The following is a 15240-nucleotide window of genomic DNA, read 5'->3' on the forward strand; positions in this document are numbered from 1 at the left end:
GTAACCTGCTGGATCTCCCTCTTCTGGAGGCTGCTCATCTCAGGATGAACTCACAGCTGCCTAAGAAGAGAAAGTATCCATGCAGGCAGCTCCAGGTGAGATACCAAAGAGTAGCTTCATCCCATCTTTGCTTGACCCAACTTTGGAAAAAGTAAGAGCGGAAAGAGAAACACAGACATTCACACTGTCCAGGCTGAAAACCACAGCCTGTCTGCCTATGACCTCATTGAAACAAAAGTAAAATATTAGATGTTTCTTCTTATCATTCCAGCTAGAAGGCTATGGTCCATTGCTAGAGAAAGAGCCTTCCTTTGCAGATTAATTATGATGGTTTTGGCAAATCCTATTACGGAAATGACTGTATGAGCACATATTTAAACAAGTAAAACACGTATGTATTCAAATACATGTTTACACAAGTAAGCCTCTGTGTGTGCATACACACATATAGTGTGTGACTAGAATAGAAACATGTATTATTATGTGAAGGCAAATTTCACGCATTCACAGCCCTGGCTCCCTAGGCCTCACAACAATGAGAGATGCTAAATGAAGCGTACAGGCCTGGAATTTAAAGAAGATTTAAAGAACAGCATGGCTAACGGCACATGTAGAGTATGCTCAGAAGCGCCCTTCCCCAGCACGAGAAAGACTGATATGGAATAGACAGCAATTAGGCATGTTGTAAGTAATCAGAGGAAATACATATTAGTGGATTGTGAGGTCCACAGCTGCAGAAGTTGTTCCAACAGTTACATCTGACAGTGTGATCTGTAAGCTGTGTAGTAGTGTGAGGAATATGTGACCAGGCAATGCTTGGATATGTATTTGTGTGACTTTTCCTTATCTCCAAGAATGTAAATATATTAAAACGTAATTATACTTTATTTTGTATTTGTGTATATTTCTGGCATTATCCCTGCTGTCAGCTGAATGTCCAGATGATAATGTTAGTAAAGGACGTAGTTTTAATCTAAAAAGTATTTACTTTGCCATCTTCACAACAGATTTTGAGCCATTTCTTCTAAAAAACTGGTCACCACCTCAAAACTGCTGACCATGAAATATGGTCTTCATATGACAGAGTACACTACCTTCTAGACATTAAAACATATATTTTCTTTGCTGAAACATTTTAAAATGCTTTAGGCTTCTGCAAAACTCAGGGTCTCACTACATAGTAATTGAAGCCGAAAGACAATCCTTAGAACAAAGGTTTTCTAATCAAACAAAGCTTTGATTAAGAAAGTCAAGATCTTGAGCTCAAGCAAATTCCATTTGGAAGGCATTCCTAACTAGAATGTCTACAAAGCACATGCCACCATATACATACGTACAAACTTGCGGTATATTACTCTAATGTACTCCTTAACTGTGAAGTCCACTCAAATGCATTCTCTTGTTATCTGCTATTATTGTTATTTTTAATGACTGGTAATACTAAATTGTAGTACGTTTGGGTCAGCTTTGGGGGAACAAAACGAGCAGGATTCATTTCTGTCAAAAGCATTCAAATGATCTCGTTTTGTTGCAGAAATACAGCGTCTCCTAATCGACAGAAGCAAACTTTAGTAATCACTAGTAATGAAGTGCACCATATTAAGCAATCAAACATGCTAGTCAGTGCAGTAACTAAACTTATTAGTACATCTGTAATTTTCTACATGTAAGATTTTTGCTCTTTGTCCAAACCAGACTTTTGATTCATCTGCTCTGAATCATTATGGACATTCTGGAACAATGAAAAGCCTGTGTAGATCTGTGAAGCAGGCTGCTATCCTAAAATGCCCTCATAGTAAAAAAGTGATCTTCAACGGCAAATCAAAGCAACCAGAGGGAGCTGAATTCCCTTGTACTGACCTAGGAAGCTGTTTGTGACAGGTCTAAACACCAGTCTTAAAGATGCAAGATGTTCGTTGAACAGTTGCACATTTCTAAAGGGGAAAACATATTAAAGATTTGACAGGCTAACCTTCTGCAGCCTACAGAACAATAACTGCTGTGGAAGCGGTACGATGAAATGCCATACAATGCTTCGTAGTGTAGGAGGTGTGTTACAAGCACACATTCATTCTTTATACTTACTCTTCTTTTTTTTTATCATCTTTTTTGTCATCTTTTTTGTCATCTTTCTTTTCCTCTTTCTTTTCCTCCTTCTTTTCCTCTTTTTTCTCCTCTTTTTTCTCCTCTTTAACCTCTTTCTTTTCTTCCTTTTTGCTGTACAACATAATGTAAGGCATAGCAGTATTACCAATATTCTAGCAGTTAAGGGAGAGGGTGGATGTTGAGGTACAGGAAACTAGACTAGACTCCAGGTAGAGCAGGACAGGATTTCTCAGTGGAACCATTCATCCAACTGGTTAAAAATGGTTTACAGGCTGGGGCATCTCGAGCTGACACGACCATCACCATTACATCAGGTAACCAGCTGGCTGATTCTGTGCATTAGTCACCCACACTTTCTTGACCTTTTCAGACATCAGTGTAGCAGGCTGATTTTAATTAAATGCTTCCCATTTTTTTCTTTCTTTAGAACTCAGGCATTTTAAAAGAAATCTATTAAATGATAATAGAACTTGAAATGGCTTAACAAACTGTCAACATTCTTTGCATATCCAAAACCTCACAGTGACTGTATGAAGCTTTAATGGTAATTAAATGAAATAAGGCTGAATTTCCTCTCACAGTTCTTTAAAACCGACATAGCTATAATTAATTAATTACCTCTGGCTTCAACAATTGCCTTGGAGAAGAATCCCAGTCAATGTCTGAACAAAAGCAGCAAATGCAGAGAAAAGAGGTGTGTCTCATTTAACTACATAGTAGTCATTTTATAAGCACTTCATAGTCAACATGACTAAGCCAACCTATTTTAGATCTTTACTGTATCTACAAGATAGTCCATATTTCATAGTCCATATGTACAAGGTGACTTGTGCCCTAAAAGCATTTTTTTCTTTCCATCAACTGTAAAGGAAGAATGGGTTGCCTGGTTCAGATGCAGGTGTCTATGTTTGGTCAGAGAAGCCATGCCCAAGTTGCTCTGCCTGTATTTGATTGCTAATGTATTCAAAGGCTGAGAATTAAGCATGAAGTTCCATCCTTCCTAAAATCAATGGGAATGTTTCCTAGACTTAATGGAATCACGATTGTACCTGTGTTTATTAATTGCTTTTTCTTTCAATAAAGTAAAATATGGACTGTTTAACATAATGATATCCTATCATTCCATAGTATCCAGCCCAGATCCAAGCTGCGAGATTTAATTCCAGATACGGATTTTCATACTCTTCATGTATGTACAGCCTTTATCACATTAGAATGTGATAAGCCAGATATAAAGATGGATCTGACTTCCGCCATTCTTAGGTTTGTCTGAACAGAAAAATCTTGAACTGTGTTAACTTATGCAGACAGGCCTATGCATCCTCTTCAAAACTGCAGAAAGTTAATGTCTTTCCTGAGATTCTGTCAACACTTAATCTTAAAGCTAAATTTGCTACATGCATTGGTCAAGAATCATGTAAGCTGAAGAACCGCACGCATTTGCACAAGCAGAAAATCTGTCAGCTGAGATTTCCCTGTTATGTATTTGAAATTTCTTTATTCCTTGAAGCAGAAAGTGTCCACATTAGTTAGACAGAAAAGCCTAAATGTTCCTGACACTACAGTGTATGTGAATAATGCATATATAAACATAACTCTCTACACATAAGGTCTGGTTTGGATGAAAGCCATGGACTCCTGCTCCAATGGGAGCTTCGTGTTCTCCTCTGAACTGCCAAGACTGGGTCTGATTCTCCCCTTGCACTGGTGTCAATAAAGGACAAATTAGTTCAATGACAGCAACATCCCACAGCAAAGGCAGAATACATAATAACAGTTGAAAAAGTGCTGCTTACAGGATTTGGATCAACAGGTAAAAAGTTTAGTGAGCTCACTTGCGCTTTTCATGCATATTTGCTCATATTACTCAGATCAGAAAAAGTCTACAATGTGAATGGCAGTCCTGTCTATGAATGTGCTTGTTACAGGCAGAAAGAAGCACTCCAAGGGAGAAGACAACAGTCACCAATCTTAAGATAAATATAATAGGCCTAGTAGTAGCTTTCACCTATCAGCAATGAGCACCTATTCCAATTCTTACCCTTAGACACTTCCATAGTTCCATAAGTTGTGCAGCACCACAATGTAATTCAGAAAAGCCCAGACTCATTTGCTAAAAATTCTGAGTTCCTGCACTCCTCCGTGTCCAGGGAAATACCTACCAAGCCGACCATTGAAACCTTTAAAATTATACACTGCAAGGGAGCATAACTGGAGGAGAAAAGAGCCTTTGGGTTGACTGATCTTCTATTTATACATGCATCGCAAAGAAACAGTTTTTCATCTACCAAGGCTGATTTCTACACAGCAGTGGGAAGTGCCGCTCGAGGATTTATTTCTCTGCCTCTGACCTCCCTGGACTTTTATGGCTTCTCTTTCAAATCTGCCCCAAAAACTCTTTTGTATTTAAAAAACATGTCAGGATTTCACTGCTCATTACCATGTATGGTGCCTGATCTAAAGGCCAATTCACAGTTGCTGTTGTTAGCATTAACATAGCTCCTTAATACTTCAAATGTCTGGCATTCTTACCAGAAAGGAAGAACTAGGAGTAAACATAATTTTCAAAGGGTAGGGCCACTGTACATTTGCGGATGTTGTTATGCGGGGAAAAGTAGGTTGAGAAAGAGAATCAGTCAAAAAGTCTCAGTGGTGGTGAACTTTGGAGAGACTATTTTGACAATTCCAACTTCCTCCTACTTTTTGTTTTAAAAATGAGAAAAAACATTATGTCACATAGCATCTAAGCCAATACTTCTTTTTCTCTGGCCTGAGATGTCCTATAAACTCATCTGTCAACTACAGGTATCTTTCATAAGTAAGATTCTTCCATTTCTGTGACCTCTGTTCACCTCTCTATAGTGGTAACTCTCAAGTTACCATACTCTCATCTACTTGTAGTCTGACAGTGGAAGTTACTCAGAGGAAAAGGCTGGCCATAACCAAAGACTTGAAATCATCACCTACAGTTCCCCAAGGGCAGGCAGTCTTAGGTCTTTAACATAATGAAAAACCCAAAACTTCAAAAAGACCTGCATCTTTTCTTCTTTATCAGTGCTACTGAGTAAACTGGAATCCAGTAACTAATAAACGAGTTGTTTGTGTCTGTTCTCTTTCACAGCAATACAGTGGCATCCACTCTGTGTTTCCAGCACGTTAAAAGGAGCAGGCATCTTCAGACTTAGAAACCATGTCTTCATCAGCCCCTATAAAAACACCGTCATAGTCTTTGAATGAGTCAAGCATTTGCATTTCTCAACAGTCAAGTACTTTGAAAATCAAGTATGTTTCAGACTGTCAGGCAGGTAGACAGACAGGTGCTGTCTTCATTTAAAAATAATGAGACATTTGAAGGATTAAAGTTTTGCCCAAGGTACATGAGTCATTGTCAGAAACAGAGTAAGAAAGCAGTATTTCCATCCTAATCAGTCCTTTGGGCTCTGACTAGCAGGCTAGGCTCCAGGCTTTTAGTACTTTTTTATACCAATCTAAATAAAATTCTGCACATCTCTGTCACTGTTGACTGCACATCGATTTCCCTTTTTAATAAAACTTAAGCAAACCAAACCAAAACGTTGCTTCAGGAGCAGGAAGACCTCTTGTTCAGGTATGTGCACAAAGGTTTTGCAGCATCATTTAAAATGTACAGTTTGAGCTAGTCCATGATGGAACTATTTGCAGAAAAACCCAAGAGTTTCCTAAAACTATTTCTGACACAATCAGAAGCTGTTCTGATTATTTTTAATTGTTGTTTTCATCTGGAAAGCAATGAAAAAAAATTAACTATCATCATGTGTGAGAACAGGTCTGCTGCTGGATGCCACAGAGCAGATACATCCTCAGCTGTGGTCTAAGACATGCAACAAACATTGGGGTTAGGTGATCTTAAATTACAGGAGCTCTTCACCTTTTCAAGAGATTTCTCTTTGGTGTAACACACTGAAATAGCTTGTCGAATATATAAAATAGACTCCAAAGGACAGCTTGTGTCAGAGCTTCTGTTGCAATGCAAGCCTTGTTATGGTACCTGTCACTCTCTATACATCTACACGAACAATATCTGCTGAACTGAAACACACATTTTATAAAGACAGCTAGTTTTCATTTAGATTGCACACATGCATCTTTTCTTGGTACCCTGATCAGTATCCACTTCTCATTTGACAACCTGAAATTTTTGGGGCACTTGATTTGCAAAAAGGAACTAGGATGTCAAAAGAGGAAAATCACTATTAGGAAATTAATACATGAATCTCATTTAAAAACTGAAGAATTAATAAATCAATTGGCAATGCAGCAAAATCAGCCAGCTGAACTAGAGGAGGTAGGGACTAAATGTTTAATCAATTCACCCCTTGAGCGGTAAGGGTAACTTCAGACAAAAAGAAGTTCACAGGGAGCAGGAAGGATGCTTCTCATACTAAGAAAACTAGATCTTCCTTTAGAATTAAACTATATTCTTAGGAAAGGCTTAGGAAGAGATAAGGACTTTATACTACAAATGCTACTAGGCTGGAAAGGGAAAAAGAGAAGGAGCTAGTAGTAGAAAGATGTTTGGAAGTTACCAGTACTTACTCTTCGTTGGTGTTGTTGCTATAGTTGACGTTAAACCTGGCCAAGGGCCAGTGACTGCCGCAAGTTAAATAAAACACATTAAAGAGTGTAAAGACTGCTGGTATTTCATACACGTGTTTACCAACATGACGGACTGACTTACTAGCTTCTCACATATGCACTGATAAGATTAGGAAGGTCAACTTTGACTGCAGTGATAACTATTGCATAACTATTTCAAGGCACCAGTTTCTTTTTACCATGTGCTTAGCATACACATTTGTGACCACATCTGATGTCTGAAGCTTGTTCTCAGGCGTATTAGTGCATGGCAACATGCATCTCACTATTCTTAGCCCTGGACTCATTTGGCTACTATTTCAAGCTTTCTTCAATCCTTTCAAGTCTTCTTCACAGATCCAGTGCCAAGGCTTGTGGATAAGTAACAAGCATCATTGCTGCAGAATTAAGCCTTCATGATAGAACAACTGGGAGCTGCTGTCATGTGGCAACAGTGTAAAACTGAGAAGGCAAGGATGGATGCTCCCAAATTCACTTCTAATAGCCTTATACAGAGGTTTGTTGGCCCAGGATCAATGTTGTCCTCTCTAATTACTTCAAATCTGCAGTTGCTACTGATGCAGATGTCTGAAAAATCAGACAACAATCTGGCTAATTCAACAAAATATGCTTTTGAGCTGAATTTCTAAGGAGTAGATCAAGTGAAGATAATAAGACTGTGCTGGACCACCATAAATCAAGGTAACCTGTGTCATGCGTAGCCCTTCAAAGACTCTTGCTTTAATCTGAATGACTAGCTGAGATTTTGAAACAAATCAACCTATTACTTGCTTACCTACCAATCTTTAACTATGCACAAAAATATGGGAGTCTATGCTTCAAAGCATAATGCCAAACAGAAAGTCAACTTTTGTCTTGGGACTTTATTTTCCTCTTTAACTGGAGTTAAATTTAAAACATTGTATCATATATTTATAAAGTAATAATAACTCATCAAGTCAAAAGACTGTAAACACATAAAGGTTTCTCTGGCAAGCCTCTGTTGTTTTATAGGAAAAAAATTAACATAAGACATTAATATAATGCCTTCCATACCCTAGACTGAGTATACGCTAATAAGTCAGCAGCCAAAAGATTTTCTCATTCCTGCATCAGAAGCCTTCTGTAACGTTAGCAGCTAAACTCCTGAGTAGGTATAACAAAGCAATGACACATTTTGCACAACTGCTTGTTTGGAGTTTCCTAACACTCGCAGATAATGTGCATAACATTAATGTCCTGAAAAGCCACAACTACCAACATTCTAAATTCTTGATATAAAAATTGCATTCATTCTCAATAAAGAGGAGTTTAGCAACATCAAGTAGCATATGCTAAAATTCCAGTTCTGAGAAACCATTCTGTCCGAAGCAGCATAATCAAAATCCTTTTCTTGACGATCTTTGCCACAGTGCGTTTGAGTGGGAAAGAGAAAGTCTGCTGAAAGCCGTAACACTTCAGTTATGCAAAGATTCCTCGGCAGCATTAGATACTCTGTTCATCTCCCATGCTAAGCTCCTTACCCTCTTCTTAAAATAAAACTTACATCCTAATCACCAAGAAAATACCATAACCTCAGTCGTCTTCCTTTAAAGTATAAACACATCTTCTTACCTGTTTACTCCCCCAGGCCGCTCACGGATACCCAGAAAGGAGCGGATATTACTTTGCCTACTGGACACCTCTATGAGCTCTGGCCCTCGGAACCGCTCTAGGAAAGAATCAGGTCTTTGGTCTTCATGGTGCAAATGTCTTGCAGCCCATGACCTCACAGATACGACAAATCGTGATAGCCTGCGTGGAACAGACATACGACATTGACTGAACCAGACAAGAACATCAGATGGGTTAAAACATCCCCGCAAACAGTAGCCCAGGAGGATTTTTCTCCACTTCTCCACCTGCCATGAAATTAAACTTGATGAATTAACTGTATGAACCCAGTCACTTCCCACAATTTAATACATCACCTTTTGCAGTGGATTGGGAAAGTGTTTCACACATCAGTTCCTAGTCCACTGTACCAGCACCACAGGAGCAACAGAAGAATATTCTTGCCAAGTGGGGGCAAACCAAGTGGTTGGGGTAGGGCAGTTGAGGTCTGACAAATGTCTGACATTATGTGATAATGGGGGAAATCTGGACTGACAGAATTAGGAAATAAAAAATACTCACAGGATCACATGCTCGAGGGCTGGTACACACAGTGGAAACAAAAGCTGAATAGTTGGTGAGGGAGGATGGACTTTGAAATAAGGAATGATAAAAATTCAGCCACTTTCCCTGTGATTTGAATGTCTGTCTGCAGACATATTAATTGTCTATCAAATATAAACCTGCCTACCGCATAGGAAGCACTATTTCTCCATCCTAAATTTCTAGCAGAGCACTGAAATAAGCAAAAAATCATGACAATGTAATTATTTTATCATTGGTATCATGTATCTTTTTCTTTACCCACTAATTCACATTACGAATCCTTACAATATTTTCTGTCAAAGGCCAAAAGGAAATATGTTTCTGAAAAAATGAAAATAATAGAGATTGAAATCTACAAAAGTGATAATATTTATTACCCACACAATATATGGTATTATTTCCTATCAGCAGTCTAGTTCGGACAAAAGTGGTGTTCAGTCAGGTTTCCCAAACTTTGGCCTTGACGACAGTACAACGAAATCCTGAACAATGCTTAACTTCTAACAGAGACCTTGGGATACTCAAGGAAATCTCTTTACATTCTCTCTGCATCAGTTAGTATTACATATGCTCAGAATCCACAAAGAGGTTGATATCAACATTTTAAATCTTATGGTAAAGTACATCTGCCTCTTGATTGCGGTTCTCAAGTGCCTAACTACACCTCCTCATAGATCTTGCCCAGGTTTTCTTACCCTGCAATAAAAAGGACAAAAAAGGCAGGAATAATATCATATATCAGAAATTAGAAAAAGATACTTCTAGTTCTTTTGTGCTGTACCAAGATAGCATCATATAAATCATCTAAATTTCCAACAAGTAAAACAATTCAAAGCCTAGCAAGAACACAAAAGAAAAGCAAAGCTCCACATCAAAGTCTGAGATTATTTAATAGATTCCTCACTCTATTCAAAAAACGCTGCATAAAATTAAGCTACAGAACTTTTCTCTTTGAGCAGAACTCAGCTTTCACATAAGGAGTGGTATGGAAAACTACTTATATGGATGTTCTTACTTACGTTACAAAATGAAGCATTTTGATGAGACCTGTTGGTTAAGGAGCAAACAGATTTTACCAAATAAGATTGGGAGCCTCTCTCTTTGAACAAAGTAGAATTTTCAGATTTCTGCCATGCTATATATTTTCACTTTTTTGTTCTTTATATCTTGAAGTAAGATAGTGAAGTCCATCAGATGCTGTTGACTTAGGTCCTTGAGAATGTGCATTCAAGAGGCACGTTATGTAAACATTACTTAAATTGCTAAGAATTTGTGTTTTCATCACAGGCTTCCTTGTATATTCAGAGCATAAGTAACTGTAGCTACACAGATGTGTAATTCAAACTATCCTGAAAAAGGGTAAAGAACAATATAGACAAAGATTAAAAAGGGAGTTCTCAATATTAGTTTATATATTCATGTGCTTTATGGTTACACAGAACACACACCTATAAATATTTTCCACCTAAAACCAACTTCTTGTACTTTGTAATCTACACACAGTGGTGTCACTATCTGACAACCAAACAGGGAAATACAAGTTTATTCTTCATTATCCAAAAGGCTGAAGTGTAAACAACACTCTAGTTTTATAATAATTTTTTTCTTTACTCTTTGAAATACACTGTGCTTAAACTGAGTATGGTCTGTATTGTGTGTAACAATGGTATCTGAAGACAGAGCTCTGCAGTGTCAGCTGGAAATATTTAAAGCAGACACAATAATTTTTTGAAGCTGCACTTCAGGTTTACGTTTAAGTTCCAGTAAAGTAAATGACTTAAGCAAATGGTTGACTTGAATTTTGCTCATTAAAGCTCCCAATCCATTATAAACATAACTGGATTCTAAAAACTGAGAGAAACTCTTGCAGTCCCAGCACCAGAGCCCCTGTCTCCTCCCTTGCCAGAGCCATCTACCAAGAAGGGAACAATAATTATGTCTTATTTGACAGGAAACAAACACTGCATCAGCTATCAGCCAGAACCAAACTCTTACCCATCTACTTCACAGACTGACCTCACTCAGCATTCAATACATTTTCAGATCTGATCATGTAAAAATGATATTATTTTTTTTAATTCTGACTAATTTGTGTGAGCTCATTCAGCATCTCTAGGATTCTACTAAGGTTTTTATTAGCAATAAGTGATGAGTTCAGAATCGAGGTCAAAAGCAGCTTCTGTTATTTTTTATAGACTTTCTTCAGCTGGACTCCATCCATTTTCTTGGGAAACTGATGGTTCTTCTTACCTTCCCTCCAAATTGTGATCAGTCTCTTTCAACAAGTTAAACTTAATACTGGAAATGGTATTAGTTAGCACGTTACCTTGCCATTGCTCCCCTGCCTGTGAATGAGCTCGTCTGGGATTCAGATAGATGTCTTCCTTCCACAGAAATGACTCTCTGCAGTTCTGAAGACGCATCCTCACACAGTGAATGGGTTCTGCAAAAGCAAATTTTTCTTAAGAATTCCATACAGCCTCCAGCAGACTTCCCCCCATCTGATTCTTTCACATCAGGAAACAATGCATCAAATTATTCTCTTCCTAGTAATATGGCATACATTTGATAAACATAGAGCTAAGCCTATATTCCTGCTTTTCTGGAGCCATCCAGTACGAGATGAAGTCAGTGGGGGCTCTGCCATCTGTTCCAGCAAGCTCAGAAGCTGATTCCTTACTGGTCAGTACTACTCTGGTGTGCAGATACACAATTATGGGAAGCATGTTTTCTACTCTAACACCTCCTGTAAGGCATCAGCAGCTTTCCTTCAACATGGAGTTCATCCTCAGGGGTCTTTAACGTGACTGCCCACTGCTTTTTTCAATGTTGTTCTCCTAGATGTTGTCTGGGTATAACGATCTGGAATTTCTACCAGTGCAGTTCCTTTTTATGACCCAAAAGCAAATACGCATCTCTTTTTGCTTTCGCTCTTGCTTGGATTGAAAAGGAAAATGGTGATTTTACAGTAGTTAGTCCTGAGCAGCACCACTGCTGATCTTACCAGCTTGTTGCCACCAGCTGCACAACTGCAGGCCTAATGCTGCTCCCTTCATAACTGAAACTTCACCTACTGCAGAGCAAAACAGACTACAGATCTTCAGAGCTGCTCTGGCAGCGATGAGAGGAGGCACCTCGCGCTATTGCCACGTACGGAAAACACTACAACAGCCCAGCTGCACACAACAGCACATACCGATTATAACGTTAAGCTACGTGCAGTGTCTGCCAACTCCCATGAGTTCCCGTAATTGTAAGACTACTTATTAGCACTGAAATGATTAGCATTTGAGAAAAATAGATGAAATTTTAGCCTCATCTTTCAGTAATGAAGTTTCGAAATTGACTTCACTGGAACCTGGACTCACTCTGGATTTTTTTATAAAACTCCTAGGGTTTTCTCTGTGTTTTTCATTCTTTAGTAGTCACTTTTACAAGACTTTGTCACATCCATTAAGGATCACTTTTTTCCCCCTTTGTAATGCAAACAAGAACTCTCACATGACTCTGCTAATCTGTATTGCCAGGCAAACACTGACTGTAATGATATTTGCAGTATCTTCATAAGAACTGGCAACAGCATTTTGAATGCTCACAAAAGGATAATTAGCAACTCAATTTTTTGTGTACTCACAGCTGAGAATTAGAACTTTATTATTTCTACACAAAGAACCATGCTTAAAAAGATAGGTCCTGCCACTCCCGGAATTCTCAACTTGTTAACTGCTTTCTTCTTCTCTTCTAATAAGTAGACACCAACAGACACTTCTTAATATTAAAGAAAAAAAAAAACCCTTTTATGACCTAGTTGATGTTGTAGGTGCTGAAAATATTGTGGATGCCAAAGTTAACATGGCTTCAAGGAAAGAAGGAACAAACTCATGGAACAGAAATGCATGACGGATTACCAGATACACAGAGCCTGCCTTCAGCTCAAGCAGTCTCCTGAGCTGGATGCTGGGAGAGTAGCAGAGCAAAGTATGTTGCAGATACTTGCAGTGTGCCCATTATTTTTTCTTTTTCCTGAAGCATCTGCCTACAGACCTGCTGGAGAAAGGATACTGGACTAGTCAGTCTTTCAGACTGCACTGCTATGGCTAGTTTTAAGTCCTTTTATTCCTTTTTACAGAAAAACATATACTTTGTGTGATCTTAGACAGCAATAAATTCTAATACTGCTACTTCTGTTCTTACTTACCAATTATTACTATTTCTGAGCCCTGAAAACACATTTTTAAAAGAAGATACTGGCAGTTCTTAGAAAATAACTTAAAGTGTCACAATTCAGATATGAAAAAAAAAATTGTATTTTGCAGAAATAGATAGCCTTTCATGGAGGCTTAAGCCAGTATTTTTTATTTCACATTTGGATAGATTAGAAGTCTGTGTTCAATCAGTGATTCTGATGAGGAGTATCTCACTAAGTTGCAGTAACTCAACTGCTTTTAGTGACTGTACATGAAGTTATTATGTTTGCTCTAAATATACGTAATTAAATATAAGGGTCACAAAATAAGCTAGTGACTTAGATACTGAAAACAAAGTAAACATGGATTAAAATACTCTAGGTATCCTTCCAAGTCGAATTTAAAAAAGAAAAAAAGAATATGAGAGTGCATTCTTTATCAGTCTAAGAAAAACCCACACAGAGGCCAAGCGCAGGAAATCAGGCCAATCAGACTTTTTCTGAAGTCTCAGAAGGAGATCTATTTCAATTGTATTAGCCTCTGTAAGCAGACTGAAATGCAATGTTCTATTTTGATATGTGTGCTAGTTTATCAGTGAGAACAAGAGCCAAGCAGGAGTTGAAAATTGCTATCCAAAATGCACTGTTAACTACTCTTCTTATTTCTTTTTTGCAAACTTTTTTTAGTCCCAGTCTCCTTTATTACTGACATTGTTGTGCTTGGGCGTCTGCTGACAATAAATAAAAGGCTAAGAATGAAGAGCACAGCTTGATTTTGAGTAAATGCCTAGGAAGGCAGTGCAGAATAGTGCAGAGAGAGCTGAGTGAGCTCTAAACAAGCTGGATCGGGTATGAAAAGCAATTCTGCCCTACCAGCTCCACTTATCAGCACAGAGTCATACTTGCTAAGTACATCATCTGTCAAGTGCTTCGCGCGCATGATCATCACCTCCATACTCCTCAGCAGTGCGGAAAACTGTGCTCCACTGTCCCTACACAGATGCACTCATGTGTGTCTCTAACAGTGAGAGCTTTACCAACTGTCTGTCCTCTTGCTAGCAGTAGCTACAGAGCAGTTAACGGCACCCTCTACAACCCAAAGTTGTCAATCCAGGGTATGGCTTTTGGTGTCCGGAGCCAGAAGTATGTTGAATAAATGTTTTAATCTAGGTGAAGGAAACTGGCATGCTTAATGTGACCTGATCTGAACACCTTCCAATCTAATCCAGAGTACCATAAAACAAATTAAAAATTTCATATTATTGAAATTACTGTCTGGTCAGATTCTTACAAATAAGTGATCAGACACACTCACTGAAAAATTTGTATTCTGTAGGAATAAAAAGGCAAAACTCTCAGACTCAACTGCTGGAATCAAATTGGGTGGATTATGATCTCAACTAGCGAAATTTTGAAGTCTATATTTTTACTTGGGTTGCTTGATTTTTTAAAAAACAATTATCTGATTACTCTATATGTGCATCAAGAATTTCTAGGTTTATGCTATAACTAAATATAACAATTTGTAAATAAATTCAGGTTACAAAATAGTTATAGATACAACATGTGTAGACAACTCAGGAAAACCAAAATAATTTTTGGAAACATTACTAAATTGCTTGCATTTCGCTTTTACAAATACAGCAATCACAAATGTATTCCACTTCAATTCACACAAATGCTGTGGTGCGTTGACCCTGCCTGGAGGCCAGGTGCCCACCAGAGCCGCTCTATCACTCCCCTCGTTCACTAGACAGGGGAGAAAAAAGTATAACAGAAAGCTTATGGGTCGAGATCACTCACTAATTATCGTCACGAGCAAAACAGACTGAACTGAGAGAGGAAATTCATCTAATTTATTACTAAGCAAAACAGAGTAGAGGAATGAGAAAGAAAACCAAATCTTAAAACACCTCCCCCCACCCCTCCCATCTTCCCAGGCTCAACTTCACTCCTGGCTTCAACCTCCTCCCCCCTCAGCGGCACAGGGGGATGGGGAATGGGGGTTACGGTCAGTTCATCACACGGTGTTTCTGCTGCTCCTTCATCCTCAGGGGGAGGACTCCTCTCGTTGTTCCCCTGCTCCAGCATGGAGTCCCTCTCACGGGCTACAGTCCTTCATGAACTGCTCCAGC

General features: G+C 38.5%; 1 protein-coding gene across 3 annotated transcripts in view; it reads right to left on the minus strand.

Annotated features, from left to right (window-relative positions):
* Nucleotides 1–15240, minus strand: part of CNGA3 (cyclic nucleotide gated channel subunit alpha 3) — a 38426-nt gene that overhangs the window by 8460 nt on the left and 14726 nt on the right. The window contains exons 3-5 of one of the 3 annotated variants that reach the window (XM_054849548.1): nt 11246–11362; nt 8335–8514; nt 2086–2217 (exon numbers count right to left, since the gene is read on the minus strand). In XM_054849548.1, coding sequence (XP_054705523.1) covers nt 2086–2217; nt 8335–8514; nt 11246–11362 — 429 coding nt within the window. The remainder of the gene's footprint in view (nt 1–2085; nt 2218–8334; nt 8515–11245; nt 11363–15240) is intronic. The other 2 variants (XM_054849557.1, XM_054849566.1) reach the window with 2 other exon arrangements.

This window comes from Grus americana, chromosome 1 (assembly GCF_028858705.1).
Source record: "Grus americana isolate bGruAme1 chromosome 1, bGruAme1.mat, whole genome shotgun sequence".
NCBI lineage: Eukaryota > Metazoa > Chordata > Aves > Gruiformes > Gruidae > Grus > Grus americana.